Here is a 22,746-nt window from a genome sequence, read left to right on the forward strand (position 1 = left end):
GATCTTCCCAGACCGGGGCACGAACCCGTGTCCCCTGCATCGGCAGGCGGACTCTCAACCACTGCGCCACCAGGGAAGCCCTTTCTTTCTTTCTTTCTTTCTTTTTTTTTTTTTTTTTTTTAGCTGTATGATTTTTTAACCGTTTTGGAATGGGCACTGCTTATGGGCTACAACAGGACAAAAAGTACAGGTGTTATTACTTTGCAAATGGCCTCTGTGTGGCAGAGGGGCTGGGTGGTCAAAAAGAGTTTTAGGTCATGTCAGTTTATTTAAAGCTCTCTTAATTCAAGAAGGGGTAATTATGGAAAGTGCTTAGAGACTTCTGAGACTGTAAAAAATAGTGTGTTATTATTAGCAGTAAGTTAGATTGCATCCTTATTACCCATTGCAGTGCTAGGGAATAGAAGATTACTGCATCGGCTGAAGTAGTCCTTGACATTTCTGCTTCTCTGCTTGGCTAAGTGGTAGTTATTTCACATTCCACTGAAGTGTAATCATCATCTAAATGGTAATATTTGAGAGAATGGGGAGGGGGTACCACGTAGGATGTTCATCTGGGGGCTAGCAGGAATATCTCTAGGAAGGTTGTTAGGCTGGCCAGGGTCCTTCATTTTTTCTTGGAGTCTTGGATTTTGAACTTATAACACCAACTTTCAGATAATGAAAAAAGGAGTATTTCCCGTTAGGGTTGGTTAATGGCAGATTCCCAGAACAGGGTTCTTTCCAATGTGTCCTAATATATTTTGGGATGGTCTGGAATAGAGTATGTGTTTTTAAAAAAATAATTTATAGCTTTTTGGTCTTGAGCCCAACATATGGAATTTCTCTTGGGAAAATATTTTTATCCAAATGTCCTCAAATGTAAGTAATAGGACAAAGATGAAACTTTATAAGTTTTAATAGTTTAAGAAGTGACATGTAAGTACATGTTTGTGTGTGTGTGTGTGTGTGTGAATATACGTATATTTGCTTGGCATCAATATACACATGTATAGAAATATGTGTACTTTTATGCTAGTCAAGGAGAACTTGGACCAGTGTCGGAATGTTTAATGGTATCAAGTGTAATTTTTCTGTATTTGGCCAGACCGTTACCACTTTTCTCCCGCAGGAGGCATGCAATTCTGGGTATCATCAGTGTCCAGACTTTCTGAATCCTGGCAACCAAGCTCCCTGGATATTGAAGTTGCGGCCTATGCACTGCTCTCACACTTCCTGCAGCATCGGATTTCTGAGGGAATCCCGATTATGAGGTGGCTAAGCAGGCAGAGAAATAGCTTGGGAGGTTTTGCATCTACCCAGGTGAGTGATGATCGCTTTAAATTTCTTGATAAAAATAATTATATATATATATATATATGTAAAACTATAAAATTAAAGGGAGGTTTTGCATCTACCCAGGTGAGTGATGATCGCTTTAAATTTCTTGATAAAAATAATTATATATATATATATATATATATATATATGTAAAACTATTTATAAAATTAAACCCGATTATGAGGTGGCTAAGCAGGCAGAGAAATAGCTTGGGAGGTTTTGCATCTACCCAGGTGAGTGATGATCGCTTTAAATTTCTTGATAAAAATAATTATATATATATATATGTAAAACTATAAAATTAAATCTCTCTATATATAGAATTTTTACTATATGTGGTTGCTTTATTTCAAGACTTCATAAAATTACATGGCAGTTAAAAAGTTTAGTAACTTAAATCAAAGGTTTAAGTTACTAATTTTAATTTTTTCTCATCTTTGATATAGACATCGTATCTGATACCCATATGGGATAAATTAGTTTCCTGTCTCACTAGCCATTTGTCCTCTCTGGTACCCGGTACAATAGGAGCTCAGTTCTAGTCAGCGGATGTTTTCTGAGTCTTCCCTGGACTCCAGGTCAAGCAGATTCAAAGGCGAATCGAGGAGAGTTCCACTCCCAAGGAAGGTGGATGAGTGTGCAGAGGTGTCCTAAACATGACTGAAATTTACTCTTTGGTGGCCTTAATACAGCCTCATGTGCACACATCTTTTTCTTTTCCCAACAGGACACCATTGTGGCCTTGAAGGCCCTGTCTGAGTTTGCAGCCCTAATGAACACAGAAGAGACAAATATCCAAGTGACCATGGTGGGGTCCAGTTCACTGAGTCCTGTGAAGTTTGTGATTAGCACACAGAACCGCTTTCTCCTCCAGACGGCTGAGGTGTGGACAAGGGGGTGCCTCTCCGAATGTCTGTGTAGATGATTCCTTCTGCTGGAGTACGGCTTTATTTCCTTTCTGTTGACTTCAACAAAGACTTGTTCCCAGAGCTCTGTGCTGGCAGGAAGGAGTCCCCTCCTTTGGTTGAATTTGCCGAGCTGGGGAAGGGAGGAGGGGTTGAGAACTTTGGACAGATTTGGAAAGGGAGAAAACGTGGCCCTGTCTTACTGGGAGAGGAGTGAATACCCGTTGAGCTCCGATTCTTTGCAGGCCCTGTGCCAGATTTCTTTACATGTGCTATTGCATTTACTTCTCAGACCAAGTACCTTTATCCCCACTGTACATATTATGAAACTGAGGCTAAGAGAGTTTAGCTAACTCTCCCCAGATCATGGTGCTAGTAACAGTAGAGCTAGGATTTGAACCCATGATTTCGAAGACCATGTTACTTTAGGCTGCACCACATGTCCTCTTAGGTGAATTGATAGAACCAGTAGTAGAACTCTTTCTTTAAAATGGAATAAAGGACCATGCTAGACCCTAACTTTATTCCCTTGGTTAACCTTGTAGGAAGTTGAGTTAAGGGGTGAAAGCGGTAACTTTAAGGCTAGAACCTGAGGGAGAGGGGTGATGGCAAAGGAAAAAGAAGGAGTAGTGTTGGTCCCAGTCAATGATGGTGTGCCATTGTGTCCTCAGGAGGGCCAGGGACTTAGATGCTGAGGGAGGCTTGAGGAGGGAAGGATGGCTTTCATTTCTTGTCTTTCATGCTTCAGCCCCTACAGAAGGGCAGACCTGTCCACAGCACTAATGTGCACTTCCTCTGCCTTCACCACCCCCCTTATCTGGTTGACCCATAAGTTTTGACATGTGAGGCGTGTAAAGTTCTTAGAACTTTACAGCGCAGACAGCTTACACCCCCAGTGAGGGATAACAGTGGCCTCTTGTGCTGGTTGGAAGGACCTAGATATGGACAATTAGCCTTATTCACCTTTTTCCACCTTTATTCAGCTTGCTGTGGTACAGCCAACTGTAGTTAATATTTCTGCAAGCGGTTTTGGATTTGCTATTTGTCAGGTATGTAATAATGTTTATTTTTGTTTTGTTAAATAGGACTTGCTATACTAATTCTTTGGTTTGGGGCACTGCTAAATCTTTAACTTAGATGATATAAAATTCTTAATGATTTATTTCTATGACTTAGGCAAGATAAATTACTATCTTTAATGAAAGTGTTAGAGATGTTACTAGCTAGTGAGTAGACAGCAACTATATAGTTTGATAATCTATAGTTGTTTTTTTTTTTAACATCTTTTTTGGAGTATAACTGTTTTACAGTGGTGTGTTAGTTTCTGCTTTACAACAAAGTGAATCAGTTATACATATACCTATGTTCCGATAATCTATAGTTTGATAATATTTCTTGAGTATTATATGCTTTTTGAAGTAAGGATTAAAATCCTCCAATATGATTCCTGTGAACTGTTGGGAACTCCCACCGTTTTTTGTAAAAATACAGCTTAGAAATTGTAATGCTGGGTAGAGTTTCTACTGTGACTTGATAACCATATAGCATTTTACTTACCATTTCTTAATATTCATTTAACAATATAAAGGTCAACATGGTATTATAAGTAATTGACTTGAAGATAGGAAATGTGTCCTTTTGCTGTAAAATTTTATATCATAGTAAATAAAACAATTAGAGCATGATATGTTCAGTGCTTTGCTCTAGGAAGAAAATCTAAAGAAATCTACCCTTTATGGTGTAATTGGGCTACAACAACATGGAAGTAGTATGTAAAATACTGAATGGAAGTTATTATGCTTAATAACACCTGAAAATCATGGGGACCTAAAACCATGTTATTGGGATGCAAAATAATATGTGATAGTACTAAAAAAGATTATGTGCTTGGTTAGAAAAAACAAACCAAACAAACCCTGAAAGATTTACTGAGAAAGTTAAAAAAAAGGCTATTATAGAGAAAAAGTACTTTTCCAAAAACCAGTACAACTATTCTAGTTGAGAGAACAGAGGTACTTTCTAAGGCACAACGTGAAGGGCACATGGTCAGGTATAATTTGGAAACTTAGAAATAATGTGAAGATTATTTTGTACGATACTCAAAACACAGTAAATGTTTTTTTAAAATCAAGGAAAAAAATCACAGTTAAAAAGAACAGTATTCAATGAAAAGGATAGAAAGAGAAAAGAGTGAATAATTTGTATTGGTCTTTTTTTTTTTTTTAAGTCTTTGTTGAATTTGTTACAATATTGCTTCTATTTTATGTTTTGGTTTTTTGACCATGAGGCATGTGGGATCTTAACTCCCCAGCCAGGGATCGAACCCGCACCCCCTGCATTGGAAGGCGAAGTCTTAACTACTGGACCGCCAGGGAAGTCCCTCTGTATTGGTCTTTACTAACAAAGACCATGTGAAAATTCTCACTCCCAAGCTGTCTTTTCATGTGAAGAGTAAATCCAAAAATAAATACATAAGATATTTTAGATACGATTGAAAAATTTTATGTACTTAAACCACCAAATTGGTTGGAACTCATTCTTGATAAACCAAATGTAGATAAATTACTGAAGTCAGATGATTTTTATTTGAGATTTGAAGGACACAGCAGTAAATATGGTACCTACTGGTCAGAATGTTCACCAGTCCTATGTTGCATCAACATGCAGAAAATGAAACGTAGGGACCAATAGGTACTTCTTGTAATGGAGAAAAAAATTGCAAAAAAGCTGGTCACCCAGAAATAGGTATTGACATTTCCTTTAGTTGATAATTTTGTAAGTGCTCTGGAAAAAGGAGGGCAAGGAAAACTCTCAGGTTTGCAGTAAATGATAAAAAGCAAAGCTGTTGGAAATAAACTGCAAGATTTCTTGACGTTCTCTGAGTGAGCAGTTGAGCCCTATTGTGGACCAAATATAAATGCTAACACTTAGTTATAGATGAATATTAATTATGACCCAGGGGACAAATCTAGTAGTCGTGTTTGTTCTGTGATGAGATTGGCCTCTAAAGGAAAATGCGTGCCTCGGGAAAGGGGGTAATGAAAATCACGGAGACTATCTCTCCAATTGATGGAACCATTCTTCAACTGCTCCAAGAACACTCTACACTTTTAATTGTAGTTTAAGAAAAAGTTGGAGAATGTCCAGACTGAGATATTCCAGAATGATCAAGGGGAGGAAGGATTATATGATGTAGGTGTGGCCGAATATAAAGTTGGAACTCTTAGGTTTGAAAGATGATTTGAAAGATGAAGCCTTAGAGAGAGGATTTTTTTTTAAAGTATGTAAATCCACAGTGGATACTACACGTTTAGGTCGGAGGGGCATGTGTGTGTGTGAGATTTAAGTATTAGCAAAAGAAAATACAATATTACACAGTAATAGTAAGGTTTATGAACCTTAGTATCAAAAAAAGCGGAAGGGGTGAAGAATTTAAATAGATTCCGATTCAACTTGACATGAGGCAGGCCTGGGAAATTTAGAGGACATTCCCAAGCTTCTGATCTTAGGGTCCCTTTGAGGAAAACACTGGTCCTCACGCCTCCTCAGGGTCCCCGCAGCACCATGCACATTGGTGGTGGGCACAGAGTATATGCTGAAAAAGACCCAGTTGACTTGAAATCCATCATTTATTTCATCCTCTTTGAAAAGCGTTGTGTGATCAAAATAGAAGCCTTAGCAGTTGAATAGGTTTTTGTTCCACCAAGGCTCTTGGGTGAAAACATTTTGATTTATCTTACTGATAGTTCCAGTTTGTGAAAAATAACTCCAGTTGGGCAGCAGAGTTTAGAAATTAGTAGATGCTTTCAGGAAACTTGGCAATAGTTTAACTTTTTCCCTCAAGGGAATGTTTTACATTATTTGAAAAAAAAAATAAAACATGAATATTGTCCACGATGGTCTCTGATACTTGGAATGTTACCTAACAATTTTCTCAATTTTAAACATCATCGTTTATAAACTTTTATTATATTTGTTAATGATACTTCATTAGCTAGTAAAACTAATTTTTTTTTAGGTTGAAGATTACCAATCTAGTTGGGTTTATCCCAAAAAGAATCATTACCTAATATTTAGGATACATAACGAAGGCAATTTATTGCTAGTAACTTATTATTTATGCTTATTTGTTATTTATTACAGCTTAATGTTATTTATAATGTGAAAGATTCCAGTTCTTCCAGAATCCAAAGATCTATCCAAGATCAAGAAGCCTTTGATTTAGACATTGCTGTAAAAGATGATAAAGATGATATCAATCACTTGAATTTGAATGTGTGCACAAGGTTGGTATTTAAGTCCCTCCTTTTTCTCCTTCTCCTTAAAAAAAATAGATTTGAAGATTTAATTAAATATATATGGTTTTTAATATATTTAATTATATTCAGTATAACTCTTGATAGTTATTGAACTATATCAATATAAGGAGTTACATTTAACAAAGATTTCAGTTATGCATTACACTTCAGATTACAAACTAGAAATACTGCTAATTGTATTTAAGCATCTCTCAACATGCCCAAATTATTTACAAGTTTTCCTTGTATTTATAACAAGTTTGAATGTAAAAGTTTAATAAAACTCAGGTTTAATTTATAAAAACTTTAACGAATCATGTTTAATACTCCAAAATTGATTATTTCTTTTTGTTGGTCATTTTTCTGTTAAGTAATTATTCCAGGTTCATATTTAACCTTTAGTTTTGTGCACTTAACTCAAAACTTCATAAGAGTGTGCAAGTTCAATGAAGAGCATAGTTTTCTTTTAGACACAGTGAAAATATTCCAGTTTAGAAGATCCTTGCATTGGATAATTAGGCACTTAACAGCTTCTGGGAGTACTTAATAAGGTGACTATTAAATTTGGTCTGTGTCCAGAGCATCTGAGGATTTTGTTAAGTCATAAGAAAAAGGTATCCGTTCCAAGACTACTGACTTCATAGATTCAGGGTCTGTGAAGCCGCCTTTAGCTTTCTTGCTTATTCTAATGCACACATAAGTTTGAGAGCAAGTCCTTCAGAAAGTTCTTGAATCGAGAGACTCAAATTTCTTCCTTGTCAAGCTCCCCTCTTAGTTCTGCATGATTTGGTGTTCAGCTGGGTGTTACTGCAAGATGCACTGATATTGAGGAGCTGCTGCCTGCCCTTATTAAATATCCCGTAGTGTCTGGTTGACCTTGGGCTGTTGTTGGACTGGAGGTCACTGCTGTGGTCCTGAGCTGCCAGATCCTCTCAAGGTCATCTGTAGGGGTTTCTCCAGATGGTCAACCTTCTCAGCCATTGCCTGAACCCAGTCTCCTCCATTACTGCTACCATCCCTACTAGCTTTGGCCTTCTTGTTCCTTTTGTTTTTTTGAAAGTATTTTTAAAAATATTATTTATTTATTTATTTATTTTGGCCATGCCACGTCTTAGTTGTGGCATGAGGGATCTTCTTTGAGGCATGTGGGCTCTTAGCTGCAGCATGCGGACTTCTTCTTGGTTGCAGCATGTGAACTTCTTAGTTGCGGCATGCTGACTCTTAGTTGCGGCATGCATTTGGGATCTAGTGCCCCGACCAGGGATTGAACCTGGGCCCCCTGCATTGGGAGTGTGGAGTCTTACCCGCTGGACCACCAGGGAAGTCCCAGGGCCTTCCTGTTCCTGATTTTGGTATAAATTGTCAATGTGTTTGCCCCCTTCCTCACCTGTTTGGGCATTTTGAACCAGCAGCTTGGGGATATCAGAATCTCTGCAGTAGCTTCCTTTTTCAGCTGAGAAGAAAGTAGGACTCCCATTATACTTTACTAAGATTGCAACTGGGCTCTGTTGCAGAATAACAACATCAAGTTATTTTTATTTAAACAACAACCACCTACATTTATCACAAACTTACATGCCAGGCATTGTATCAATGACTTGCACACATGTCTCATTTAATCCTTAGAATTACTCTATAAAGTAAGTGCTATTATTATCCCTGCTTTTCTCATTTACTCCTTCAGTCATTCATTCACTCAGTAAATACTGGTTTAGTCTCCATTATGTGGCAGGCACAGTGTCAGGACTTGGAATATAATGGTTAGCCAAAAAGACACAGCCTTGTCTTCACAGAACTTACTATTCGGAAGAAGAGACAGAAATTAGTAAAAATAAATCCTGAAAACCATGTCACCGAACTGAGGTCTGGCTGCTTGCCGCTTAAAAGTCAATAACTGAGAGGCAGTTGTTGGTAGAAAGGAAAGGTGCTTTAATCAGAAAAGCCGGCAATCTGGGGAGAAGGTGAACTCATGTCCTGAGATCAACTCTGAAGAGTCAGTCCAGCTGTGACAGTTTTTAAAGGGAAAAAAGGGAGTAATCTCAGTTAATCATTGAGAATGGGAGTCAGAGCCATTGCCACCCCCCACCCCGCCCCCGTTTGCAGCCTTGTGGACTTCTTGTGATGTTTCTTTAGATGTTGTCTTGTTCACACAGTTTGTTCATAAGATTACTAAAGGGGAAGCTGGGGAAGAGATCTGGTCATCTGTTAATTACTTATTCTTCATTTCTGCTTTTTTGATCTACAGAAAGAACCAACAGGTTAGGCAAGGTATTGTGTGATCAAAAGATTTGAAAAGTGTGCTTGGGCTGGAGATGAGTAGAGCACGGGGTTGGGGCGGGGGTGCCTGGTTTACGGTTAGTTACAATGTAGCTTTGCTAAAGTGACAGGAAAAGGGGTTTCCTCATGAGGGTGGTTTCCTGCAAAGAGCTGCTTATAGCAAGTCTAAAATTCTACTTTTGAAAAGGGCAAAGAAGAATAGCCTTATGGAGCAATGAGAGGGCTTTTACCTCTTAGGGAGGTCAGGTAAAGACACAGAGGAGGAAAATGAGGTGAAACTGAGATTCAGACCATAATGGGGTTTCACTGTTTATAGGGGCTCATGTAAAGATGCAGGATTCCAAATCTTAATCCAGCGTCAGGAAATCAGACAGGCAATAGACTTTGCTAGGTAGAGGACATCTATATCTTTTTCTTTCTTTCTTTTTTTGGAGGACCTGGAGAAGGGAAGTGTTTTAATGTCAGGGTTGGGGGCTTTATAAAAAGGATTTAGATGTTGCTACTAGTTTTCTGAGAAAAATCTGCTATGAAATACAAAATACATTTTAAACGAATTCTTTCAGTGGCACTTTATAAAAAGAAGAGCTGGTGTTTCAGGCACTTTATTCTCATCAGTAGGGTCTAAGCCCTTACTCACCTCAGAAAAAGTTTCTCTGTGGCATGGTAATTTAACAAATTCTGCCCCTGGCTGGTGGAAAGACCAGGTCAACCAAAGCACTTCTGATGATGCACTGAAGTCATCATATCTAAGCAGGTTGGCTGTTTTTCTCATCTCTAAAACCCCTCTAGTTTTACTACCCGTACTGGTTTTCAATAGCGTCTCTTCTGGCTGAGTGCCTCACCAGCAGATGGTTTCAGCTGCCTGGGGGTCACCGAGCCCACTGCAGTCAGCACTTGTACCGTATGGCTTTTCAATCACGTTTGGCAGGCATCAGTTTGCTGCTTTAAAAAGCAAGATTTTCTACACGCCCTTCTTGCTTTTGCCATTTAAAGGACAACAGGAACTAACTGAACGATGCTAAGAGATTTTCATGTTGGAGACAAACTCCTTTCCATAATGACATTGGGCTGTTTCAGATCCAAACAAAAAGCTCTTGCCATCTATTGATTTTAGAAAAATAATTATCTTGAAGGAGACAAAATGTTGTTGGTGCCCAGATGCTTTGATATTCACGACGTGTACAACAGGGTTAGAGAACGGGCAGTGTAATAAAACTTTCCGAGGCTTGTCATTCTCCCGAGATGGCTAAAGAGAACACAAAATGTGCTCCGAGTATGTGGGAGAAGAAAGGGAAGGACCTTGCCAACTGGTCTTCTTTTTTCCTTTTTTTTTTTGCGGTACGCGCGGGCCTCTCACCGCTGTGGCCTCTCCCGTTGCGGAGCACAGGCTCCGGACGCGCAGGCTCAGCGGCCATGGCTCACGGGCCCAGCCGCTCCGCGGCATGTGGGATCCTCCCGGACCGGGGCACGAACCCGTGTCGCCTGCATCGGCAGGCGGATTCTCAACCACTGCGTCACCAGGGAAACCCTGGTCTTCTTTTTTCTAAAACCAGATGAAGAAAAGGTTGGTGATGACTTGGCCGCTGTCTCCTGCTAAGTGGTCAAGTGATGCCTCTTTTTCGGTTCCTAGCTTTGAGTTGGAGAGCTTAGTGCCATCAACTTTTGGGAAAATAAAAAATGCAATGTCGTTTGGAATCAGCCACTAGAAAACAGATTTGCCCACCGAAGGGGCAAAGTTTGCCTTCCTTACCACCCAGGGGCCCAAGTCTGCTGCATTGCAGGCATTTCATGCTGACTGACAAATGGACCTGTTGTTCTATTCCTCATGTGGTTGAAAGTTATGAGAATTTCAGACCTGTAAGGAAAGGATTACCTTTTTACAGTTTTCTATAGTCATTTTTTTATTTCAATGAAACAGTAAATATTTGGAATAAACTTGGCAGTTTTAATTTTTATATGAAGATAGTTTGCCAACAGCTTTAGGTTTTTCCTAAAGGGTACTCTTCTGTCCTCTCCTCTGTGATTTAGGTTTCTGGGCCCAGCTAGAAGTGGCATGGCCCTTATGGAAATTAACCTCCTCAGTGGTTTTACCGTGGCCTCAGATGCCATTTCCCTGAGTGAGACCGTGAAAAAAGTAGAACACGACCATGGAAAACTCAACCTCTACTTAGACTCTGTAAGTAGTAAAACCTAAGTTTCACAATGGTAACCATTGACAAAGCCACTATTTATTGTGTTCAAAATTACCTTTACTTTAAACGTTTTCTTTATGTCATTCTTTTGGCTTTTTGTGTCCCTGAACAACTTTCACATGGCAACTGTCTATTGTCCTCACTAAAAAGACATTATTATAAAATTAGTTTAAGGCGAATTACTATTAATGATGAGCCTGATGAAAGTCTTGATAACAAAATTATTATTTCATACCAGATGTTCAACATATAGAAATTGCTGTGATGTAATTTCCAAAATGCAGTCCAGATGTCAACTGGAGAACTCCTTTGCTTCAGGGAATTGCTAAACGTATTTGTTTAAAGGCTGCTGATGAAAAAGAAAATGCTGACGGTGAAAGCTTTAATTACACGTTTTAAAATGCTTTCATGAAAAAAGGCTTTTAGTATATCGCAAAAGGGTTAATATTCCTGCATTGAAAAGTTAGGTGCTTAAATCACAGAATATTCTCAGAGGTTTGGTCTTTACACAAAATTATTATATAATTTTCATGTACTCTTCCCATTACTGTATGAAAGCTACTGATCCAAGAATAAGGTTCATAAAATATGCGAGAGAAAGGTTAGTGTGGAATTTAAGACTCTACTTGTTATGTCTCAGAACTGCTGGCATGTAAGTTTATTCTTCTGACATATATATGAAATTCATATGTGGAATCGAACTTGAGTTCTAAGTGTTCTTAGGATTTCATGTTACATGGGGGGAATATGTATGTTTCTTATTCCAGTTTTGCCAAGTGTGAATCAATTATATTGCTTCAGCAGTGAATCTACTTTTAAAAAGCTAGTTCCTTAATGTTCTCTTTATTTTAAGACTTCAAAAACCACTTTGGTTAAAAAGCTGTTAAAACTAATTCAAAGTTTCTAGATTCTTTTGCTGTTCAGTGATTTTCATATATTAAATACTGCTTGATAGCCCTGGGCCTAATTTGGGGTTTGAAAAATACATTTAAGGTTTTTAAAAATAATGTGATTAGGTTTGGAGTTTGTCCTGTATCTGTGATGTTCTTGTTCATGGTTATTTTAATTTGAGTGTCCATTACATTTTGACTGACTAATTTGTCTTTTCGCTTACTGCTAATTGGTATGTAATCGAATGTTTAAAGGAATTTATCAATTTCAGATTCCTTAACCAGTATTATTTGCCAAATTGGCATTAAGTGTCCTTCTTGGAGGCAAGGAGGCTGGCCTTTTGTACCCCTGGAGGCAAGGAGGCTGGCCTTTTGTACCCCTGGAGGCAAGGAGGCTGGCCTTTTGTACCCCTGGAGGCAAGGAGGCTGGCCTTTTGTACCCATATCAGTCAGTTATTGGTTGTGGGCCGCACCCCCCACTCTGAGGTTACTTCGCTTACTGGATGAGGTGACTCCCGTGAGCTGGGGGTGATTCTCCAGGGAAGGAGGCTGGTGTGAGTCAGTAGCAGCAACCAGGATGGGGTGCAAAGCTGAGACGGAGGATTTTGATGAAGCACCAGGGCCAGGGGCATGCACTTCTGGGCTCCTGCTTACTTAACCACTCTAATTCTCAGTATCCATTTCAGTAAAATGGAAGTAAGAACAATACCGATCATGCAAGGACTGTTTTTACAAGATAAATGATGGAATTTCTATAAAGTGCTTACCCCAGTACCGGGTGTGTAGAAATGCTCCCTAAATGTTCATTTCTATAGCTGTTTGATAAAAGGATAAGAGAAAGAAATGTCTTTTACTTTCTCTTGAACACATAATTTGCCACACCTTTAAAAGTCTTTTGTATTTTTCAAGGTAAATGAAACCCAGTTTTGTGTTGATATTCCTTCTGTGAGAAACTTTAGAGTGTCAAATACACAAGATGCTTCAGTGTCCGTAATGGATTACTATGAACCAAGTAAGTGTGTCCTGGGGTGCGTGATACTTTGGGAGTTACGCCAGGCATTCATTCATTCATCCACTCATTCATTCATTCCTTCATTCAGAGTGGTCGTCTGTTGGATTGGCTTTGTGGGGGGCAGGTGTTGTTTGGGGTAGTGAAGGAGGTGGTGGAGCAGGAGGTTAAACGTTTAAACGAAACATTCTCCGATTGATGTTTCTTAGGTGTATGGAGAACATTTTAAACATTTGAAAAGCAAAAAAGATTCAGTCTCTGAGATTTTTTTGCGGGAAACAACTTATGTATGAGGGGGTGCATTTAAAATGAAAACATGGGAAAGATCAAAATAAACCAACCAACCCGTTTGAAGAACCCTAGAGTTAAAAAAAGTACTTAAAATATTTAAAAAGTCAATGAAAAATTGTGAAGAAATTTGAAAATAGAAATTGTATTTTTTACAATTTTTTGTAAAAAAATACAATTGTATTTTTACAAATTTTTTACAATTTTTAAAAATTGTAAAAATAAAAATCATTTATGCTTTATAGTAAGGTTACTGTAGTGCTATTGGTGCTTTATATAGTTTTAAAAAAAATATTAGCTTGTGCTATAAAATTTACCCAAGTTGAATAGTTTTAGAGACTATGTGCTTAACGTTTTAAAACACTGAAACAAGGCATCACACAGGCAGAGTTCTCTTCATATTTTTGCATTTTTAAATGAAGTCCATGGTAAATATTTCTCTTCAGTAGTTCCAATGAGTAGAACCTTACTTGAATGCATAGAAAATGTCACCCTAAAATAAACTCTCAAGGAGGTTAAAACATCCTCAATTTACAGTCTTTCCTCTTCCAGGAAGAGTTTCAGATTGCGGTTGAACTGCGGCATGCAGCTGTGGTCTATTTTCTCTCTTTTAATGCTGGCCAGCTGCTGGAGGTACAGAAACTGGACTCAAAGCATTGTTTCTCTCTTGGACTTGGTAGTTTGGGCCCCTCTTGAGTATTTCAGTTGTTTCTTGTAAAGAAAAATAAAATTATGTGAAGAACGGAAAACTCAGAAAAGTGTATTGAAATGCTCTTAAGTTTTGGCAAAGTAAATGTTTCTAAACCAAGGAGGCGTGTAAACCGACATCTGCTTCTTTGAACAGGGCGGCAAGCGGTGAGAAGCTACAACTCCAGAGCACAGCTGTCCTCCTGTGACCTCTGTGGGGGCGCACACACCTGCGGCCCCTGTGACAGCGCGGCCTCGGCCTCCCTTCCTCACCCTAACGCCTGCCTCCTTGTCTGCTTCACGCTTCTGTTCTCTTTGCAGTGTTGGCTATGATTTATTGTTTTAAAGACTCCGCGTAACACTTTCATTTCCAGAAGTCACATGTGATTGTCTTGTTTTCATAAGCAAATATCGCCTCTGTTTTGAAAAATCAATGTTTTTCTTTTTATGGGATGGGATGGGGGTGTACAACCGGTCCTTGTATGTGTAGCTGCATAGAGTTCTTCCCCTGACTTATGTGTGGAACAAAAAATCACAATTATTGCAGCTGTATTCTTTTATTTCCCCCTCTTAAAATCTTTTAGGATTTTTTTGGAGGTGTTATTTTCTCCAGAATAAATGTGTTATTTTAGATGATTCTTTTCATTTTCTAGAGGAAATGAGCCTGGCTTCTTAAGCACGGCTATACATCAGTGTCTGCTTTAGTATTAACGATGGATTTCCTGGGAACTGGGAGGAAACAAACCCGTGGGAGGAGCTTGTTCTGTCCCTTCTGTATCCACCCTAACCCTCCGCCTACACCACCCATCCCAGTGGTCTCAGTACATCCTTCTTAATCAGATATAACTTCTTTCTTTAGGATGGAGGTGGTGATTTTTTTTTTTTTAAGGGAAATGGTGTTGTTCCACTCCAAATGTAGTCACATACCCCAGCCCTTACTCTTCCTCTGCTTTCCCTCTGGAGAGAAGCAGAGAGAGACCGGCTTCGCTGTGCTGCCGGCGGCTCAGAGGTTGAGGTTGCTGGGAAGTGCCCAGAGGGGCCCCGGGTGCCCTCCTCTGCGTCCTCAGCCCCGCATGCGGGCTCTGTTCAGGCTGGGGGTCAGAGGGCATTGCAACACGTGCCTTACGTGACTTGGACCAGAAGATCCTAGACCAGGAGGCACATGTGAGTCATGGGGAATGCTAAGCCAGGGGCACAACAAAATCCTATATGAGATGTAGCAGACTGGACCTCCCCATGGTCTGGGAAAGAAGCTGGGGTTTGACGGGGATCAGAGAGATGTGAAGTACTGTACGGTGTTGGCCAGGGTCCTGTGGAACCTTCTAGATTCAGGTGTCTGAGTGTCAGACCACCAGCTGTCCAGTGACATCTAACGCTTGCTCTGAATCTTATAGAAGATTCTTGAATTTTGAGCACCTGTGTCATGGGTTACCCTGTATTCGGAAGGATAATATTCATTTATCCGGGTGAAATTTTAAGGAAAGATTCCTTTCTTCCCCCTTCCCTGTTTTTCCTCTTTTCTCACCTTTGTTTCATCCTGCCTTTCCTTCCCTTCTTCCTTTCTTCTTTTCATCTGAAATACATTGAAATATTTTAGATATATCCAAAAAATTTAAAGATCTTTTACTAAATCTAACAATTGGTTTAATTTCACTCCTGAACTCGGCATTTCTCTCAAGGGGATGTAGAAACGTAATCGTCATGGGCTCCAAAGAAGCTGCATTGCAGTATTTTCAACTGTTTAAAAATAAATCCAAAAATAAAATATGCAAATCATACATTTTAAAGTAAATTTTAAAAAGAATGTTTTTATTTTAGTAAACTTAAATTACAGTGGAGTGGATGTTCATGGAATGCTTATGGATATTTTGGACACAAAGGTAGGAATTACTAACATTCAGGTTTTTAAAGCTTGAAACCTAAATGTAGAAAATAGTTCCTCAGAGGGTGGTCTATGGAGAGAGAGCAGTTAAATATCAAACACATAATTTTCTTGTATTTACTTTCAAGTGGGGAAAAGTTTTTCGTTGTGTTACACCTTTGAAACAATCTGATCTGAAAAACGCACTTGGGTTTGGGCTTTCCTGTGCGGGGTTTTGGCTTTTATACGCTTAGGACTTGTTTGGAGATGAAAGTATCTTGGAACGAAGTTGGAGGAGCGTGTTGGCAAAGGATACCCCCTTGCTGCCCAGAGAGCCTCAGACTAACTGTAAATAGTTTATATTCTGTTCATACCGGGCTTCTAGTGTAGTATTTTAGGAAACACCAGAATGGAAAGCCATTGGAAGACAGTTTGTAGCTTCTTTAAACCATGTTTGTAGCTTTTTTAAACCATATCCCCTCATTTAAAAACTAGAACTCTAATAGTTTTTGTGAATTATTTCAGATTTTCAGATTAAAAATTCACCATGTAACTCATATTGTAATTCATCTCTTTTTATTATAAATGTATTAAAAGTGAGGAGGAGGAGGGGATTGAGGAAGAAGAGGAGGAAGAGGAGAAGAAGGAAGGGGGAGAGGGTCAGCGCAGCTGGAGGTGCATGGGGCACTGGGGACGCGGGCGTCTTCCTCTGTCACGCCTCTCAGAGCGCTGGCTCTGCTGCAGCAGTGCGCTTGGATTAAAAGGGACCAAAAAGCCACAGGCATTAGGGGGAAAGGAGGACACATAGTAGGAATAATTGACAGTATCGACTCTTCTTTTCTTCACATGCTACGAGTAATAATACTAAAAATCTCTTTTTTACCTTTAAGTTTGCTGACGTTGAAACTTTTCCTTTAGAATGCCATCAATTTCATTTTCTGATATGAACTAGAGTCCCCACTTCTTTTCCACTGAGTGGGAACCTCATTAAGACACCAGCATGTGTGACTTCCGGTTTTGACTGGCCAGTGATTCCAGACACGGAACTTTGGGAATAACTAGTAGCCACATAATTCAAGGACAGAACAACGCCATTATATTTGGTTTCACCATCTTATTGCCTTCAGTTATAATTCTAAAAAAGAAGTTAAAGCCCATTAAAATACGCTGGGTCAATGAAATGCTTCCTTTTATTGTGTGGTCCTATTATACTTTATGTTTTTAAAAATATTCTAACAATACATCTTTGGTTTAGTATTTTGGTTCTATTATAATCTGTGGAGCATTGTGTTAATATAAAATCCAGATATACGCTTATTGCCTAACAGTTTATTACTTATATATGCAATGCTGTATTCCACACGTGGGAATTTTCAGAATTGTACATAGAGTAATTCTCCCTGCTCCCATTTTTTTTTGAGTCTGGGTGTAATTATTTTTAAAAAAAGTTGTATCTAACTGTAATTTCTTTTTATGTTAAATTTAGTTTTAAATATTCTGGCAATATAATGCTAGTTATCTTTATTTTGATACAATTATTTTGATATAATTCAATTTGATATCATTCAACATTTCTGGCTGTCCTATGACATTGTAAGAAATTGGAGCTATGATGTTTCTTTGTCATGCTTTAAAGGAGCCATTTTATTAGCCTTCCAGCGTGTAATCTGGAGTTCTTTTTAACAGCCTCACTTTTTCTAATTTGCTTGATTGAAGTTTAATACTGTTTTCTATAAAAATATGTTGTAAATACCTCCTTGACAAGGTTCCTTAACATAAGGACAGTACTTAATTTGGTGTTCATCAAGTGGCTCCCATGGGTCCAGGTGCCATTACATCTTCTTGGCTGCATTATTTACTTGCACTTTTAAAATATGATACCCAGTAAGTGGACTCACTCTTGGATAAGCTTCAGAACTTTTTGCACTCTCAGTAGAGGCTTCTGTTAGAAGAATATTCTGTTTTTTTTTTTTTTTCAAATTCCAGTAAAGCATAGCACCTTTAAGAACTTAAAAATTTCCTATCATCTATTCAAATGATACTCGTGTTAATATTAAATATCCTAAGTTGCATTGGGAGTAATTTGAGGTGCAATTTTTTTTAATCACTACTTTGAATAGAGAACTGTTATACTACTTTCTTTAGGAAACTAAACAGTAAATATACATTTTTAATTAAGTATATATCAGTTGTGAGTAGGCTTGTTTCAAAACTATTTCTAGCCATTGAGTTGTGTTTTCATGTTCCTCATCAAAAGACAGTGCCACATTGCATCATTCACTAAAATGTTGCCATTTCATTTCAGTGGTTGTAATACAGGAAAACAGATATTTCCTAGATGATGTCCGAGTTTCGCACTTCACAGGACACTTACACGTTGGTATGTGTGTGTCTTCGTAATAGAGATGATATTGATATATATGTTACTACATATTTAAGACTAATTCTGTCCATGTTGTCACGAGGCCATGGTTTACCACTCTTCTGCCAGGGTATTGAATCAATGGTAGAGGATAGTTCCATGTTCCATTTATAGATCATTAAGATTTGTCTTTGATAGATTTAATAGAATATGGCTCTATTCTGGTCCTTCAGGCCTTTATGTTTTGGATTTTTACTAAGGTGCAGTTGATACAGTAGAGTTGATTTCTTTTGTACACAGGAAGCTTTATAAGATTTTATTCATAAATCTTCTATTTTGAGAAGCTGTTTTGCATATAAGAAGGATACTGTTGAAATAAAACATCATTTTCCCAGAAACTAAAGCTTTGTATATTGAACCAGGGTGATTCTGAATGTTTAAATTTTAAATGTTAGAGTGTTGTTGTTAATTGTACTTGATGATCTATTCAATAGGAAATCATGGTTTATCAATAAAAATGAGCATTTCCATCTATTTCTACCAGTGTTGTTTTTATTTTAGCTTAAATCACATCTGTAGCACATCTCCTTTACCTAAACCTATTTAATGGTGAGGCATGGGATGTCTGAGGGTAGGTTTGAGGAGGGATTATTGTGTTAAAGAGCTTGACATGAGTGAGAGGAGAGAAGCTTGTCCACCAGCCGCTGCCTCATTTTTGTTTTTTTAAAAGAAACTTTAAATTTCAGAATAGAGTTAGATTTACAGAAATGTTGTGAAAATACTACAGAGTTTCCATATATGCCACACCTATCGTCTCCCCTATTATTATTATTATTTTTATCTTTTGGCCACGCGGCATGTGGGATCTTAGTTCCCCGACCAGGGATTGAACCCGCGCCCCCTGCATTGGCAGCGCAGAGTCTTAACCACTGGACCGCCAGGGAAGTCCCTCCTTCCTCATTCTTTGTGTTTGGCGTTGGAGTGGGGTTGGTGGAGAGGTAAATGATACCCAAATGAAAAATGTGAGGTGAGGGCCCCCTCAACTTCTGGAAATTGTACAGAAATATAGAATGCACAGTTTGTGTACCCAGGAAGATGGAGGCATGGACTCTTGTAGCCACAGCCTAACCTTTCAGGTATATTTTCTTGATTTTCTACTGAGTGTTAACACTTTTCCTGCCATGAACTTTCTGAGCTTCTGTGAAATGTTAAAGATAGTATGGTGGTTCTCAACTGGGGTTGATTTTGACCCCGGGTGACACTTGGCAGTGATTGGAGGTAGCTTTCGTTGTCGCAGCTGGAGGTAGTGCTACTGGCATCTAGTGGGTAGAGAGCAAGGATTCTGCTAGACATCCTACAGTGCACACCCACAGCAAAGGCCAAGTATCAACAGGGGCAAAATATCAATAGTTCCGAGGTTGTGAAACTCCTTAGCTAAATGATGCTGGGCACTTCTACATACATCACTTGGTAATGTCAATTTAATATGATTAATTTAATGACATCCTTAAACAAAAAGTCATTGGAATCACTGGGCAGATATTGAGATTAACAAATAAATCTGTTATCTCAACCCTAGGAAACTGAGGTTGGAGACTGGGGAAAGATGAGTAACTGTTTTTTTGAAAATGTCTATAACAGTAGTTTCCAAACTTGGATGATTATCAAACTCCCCTAAAGGACTTGGTTTAACAAAAAGACCTCGGTCTTCTAGGAAATCCTAATTCAGTAGGTGTAGGATTAGGTTCTGAATCTGATTGTTGAACTCCCCCTGACTGATGATCATTCCAGGCTGGGAACCACTGGAATATGTAGTGGTTTCCGTGCCATTGTGGATCTTCTACCCTTTAGCGTGAACGTAACTTGTGACTTGCTTCAAGCCAACAGAATATGGCAAAGGTGACAGGATGTGTATGAGACGGTGGTGCCCCTTTAGCTGGAGTCTCTCTTGCCTTTTCTGAAGATGTGAGCTGCCATGTTGTGGGCTGTGATGGTGGGAGGCCCAGACACCAAGGAACTGAGAGCAGCTCTTAGGAGCTGAGGGCAGCCTCCAGCCTCCAGCCAGCAAGAGAATGAAGCCCCTATAGCTAGCTGTAAGGACCTGAGTTCTGCACACAGAAGTAGATCCTTCTCCAGTTGAGCCTTAGTAGAGATTGCAGCCCCAGCTGATGCTTTGATTATAGCCATGTGAGACTAGACAGTGAGTCCGGCTAAGTGCCCAGACTCTTGACCCACAGAAGCTGAGAACAAATGTGTGCTGTTTGAAGCCACTAAGTTTGTGGTAATTGGCTGCACAGCAATCGAAAACGAATACACAAGTTTTAAAGTAAGTTAATTCTATTATATTCAGCCAACTTCTTCCTAACTGGTACACCTGGTGGTGCCATCTTTTCTGCAGTTCGGGGGCTGTGAGCACGGTGGTGTCGGCCCTGGTGCCCAGCACGCTTACACTGTCCCTGCCACTTCTGTCACTGAACCAAAGAGGAGCTGTGTTCTCTGGAGTCCTCTGCTCCAAAGCTACACTCATTTCCACACTGCAGTGGGGAGTTTTTCTCCCTGACTCTGTGCTATACTTTGTCCCTTGGACAGAGAGGGTCTGCTTGTGCTGCAGAGCTCACAGAGTGTTCAGTGGAAGCTGTTCTTTCAGTGTCTGCTTGTAGCTGCCTCTCTTTCTCTCTCTGGCTCAAACCTAAGTCCAGGCGGCTGGGCTGCACGCCGTGAGGTACGGACACCATACTCTCCTCCCAATGTACCTTCCTTCTGATATACACAATCTCTTTCTCTCGTCTCCCCCAAATCTTCAAGCAAATGGACTCCTGGTAGCCCTCCCTGAAGTAGTTCATTAGACACATTCAGATATAGATACACAGTGGTTAAGAGCTTGGGCTTTGGGGCCAGGCAGACCTGGGCTCCAGTCTCGGCTTTGCCTCTTGTCAGAGGGGAGACCCTCTTCCCCTCTGGTGTTTGTGGGGTGGAATTTTCCCTAAATGTTCTCAGGTTCTGTCTTTCCCCTAAACTCACTCCACCCCAAAGGAGACAGAGATCTTTCTGATCTGTCATGTTAGGAAGAGTGCACCGGCCACAGTGGATGCAGCCCACTGCTTCTCCATCTGGGGTCCCACACGGACACCCTGCTTGGTTCCCTTGTGCTGACCACGTCTTGCAGGGCCCAGTCCTGCCTGGGATGGGGGAGGAAGTCCAGCCAGAAATGGTCTTCCTTGGGCAAGTCCACTCGATTCTTGCACCAAGCTGTGTCCTCCAACTTGAACTTTATCAGGGATAGAGTGGATATTCTGGTTCCTTCATCTGCTGACTTTTGTCCCCACCACAAGGAGCTACTGCATAGCATGGGGAAATTTATTCAATATCTTGTAATAACCTATAACAGAAAAGAATCTGAAAAAAAAAATATATATATATCTGAATCACTTTGTTGTACACCTGAAACATTGTAAATCAACTGTACTTCAATAAAAAAATAAAAATTAAAAAAACTAAGAGATGAAACAGAGGCATTTACTGAGACAAAGAAGAAAGACTGGAGAAAGAGAAAGTGTGTGTGTGTGTGTGTGTGTGTGTGTGTGTGTGTGTGTGTGTGTCAAGCATTCCACTTGGGTCATTTTATCTCATTGAATTCTCAGTGAAGAGAAACAACATATAGTTATGACTCTCAACTAATCTGCCAATGCAAAGAATAACAATACATTACCTAATTTTTCTTATACAATGCTCTGCTCTTGCTTTTGCTTTTGTTTGTAATCTAGAGGAACTTAGAAAACTCCAAAGGAATTGCTGGAGAGGAAGAAATTTTTCTCTACCATTCTAGGTTCTTCTGTCTGGTCTAAGAATTATATTGACATGAAACAGATTAATAGGAGAAAATGAAACAAAAGCTCAATGGCATGTATACATGGGAGAGACCCAGGAAAACTCACTAACTCACCAAAATTGCTGAAACCCTCACCTTAAATACCCACCTCAGCTAGAGACAAAAGAGGATGCTGAGGGTGGGGACAGCTATGGGAGGTGACCAGGAAAAGCACAGTAAACAAGGGTAAAGTTGTTATGCAGATTTAAGTCAGTTGCTTTCTCCATTGATAAGCGTTTCTAGAGAACGGGTCATCTACCTCTTTCTGGTATAGAGGATGATACCCTTACAAATAAACGTAAACGTTTCTTACAAAAGGGTAACTTATACTCCGTTATCCGGGTCTTCTCCATGTTTACTGTTTCTTAGAAAATAACCAGCTTAAAATAATTAATATGCCAAAGAGACGTATTTTGGGGTGTCATATTCTGCTCTCCTACAGAATTCATATAGCAAACTCCTTGGTGCGGGCCATAGGATTTGATTAAAAAATCCTTTTAATTTTGAAATAATGATAGACTCACAAGAAGTTGTACAATAGTACACAGAGGTCCTATATGCCCCTCCCCTTGCTTCCCCTGTGGTAACATCTTAAGTGACTATAGGGCGCTTTGGAAGCCAGAACGCTGAGGGCACGACACAATTAACTAGGGTACAGACTTTGTTTTCATGATCGTTTGACATGCATTCATTTTGTTACATGTCTTTGTGTGTAATTCTAGGACATCTTATCACACGTATATGGTCTGAATTTGTCCCCGCAGGATTCCTGTGATGAAACCTAACCCC

The 22,746-nt window shown here is 39.4% G+C and overlaps 1 protein-coding gene across 1 annotated transcript in view; it reads left to right on the forward strand.

Annotated features, from left to right (window-relative positions):
• CD109 (CD109 molecule) overlaps positions 1 to 18,532 on the forward strand; it is a 133,182-nt gene extending 114,650 nt beyond the window's left edge. Inside the window, exons 27-33 of the mRNA XM_024132947.3 lie at positions 1,112 to 1,302; positions 2,048 to 2,203; positions 3,209 to 3,274; positions 6,369 to 6,511; positions 10,829 to 10,976; positions 12,792 to 12,894; positions 14,024 to 18,532. Coding sequence (XP_023988715.1) covers positions 1,112 to 1,302; positions 2,048 to 2,203; positions 3,209 to 3,274; positions 6,369 to 6,511; positions 10,829 to 10,976; positions 12,792 to 12,894; positions 14,024 to 14,199 — 983 coding nt within the window. The 3' untranslated portion in view covers positions 14,200 to 18,532. The remainder of the gene's footprint in view (positions 1 to 1,111; positions 1,303 to 2,047; positions 2,204 to 3,208; positions 3,275 to 6,368; positions 6,512 to 10,828; positions 10,977 to 12,791; positions 12,895 to 14,023) is intronic.
• Positions 18,533 to 22,746: the final 4,214 nt, after the last annotated feature.

This window comes from Physeter macrocephalus, chromosome 10 (genome assembly GCF_002837175.3).
Source record: "Physeter macrocephalus isolate SW-GA chromosome 10, ASM283717v5, whole genome shotgun sequence".
NCBI classification, from domain to species: domain Eukaryota; kingdom Metazoa; phylum Chordata; class Mammalia; order Artiodactyla; family Physeteridae; genus Physeter; species Physeter macrocephalus.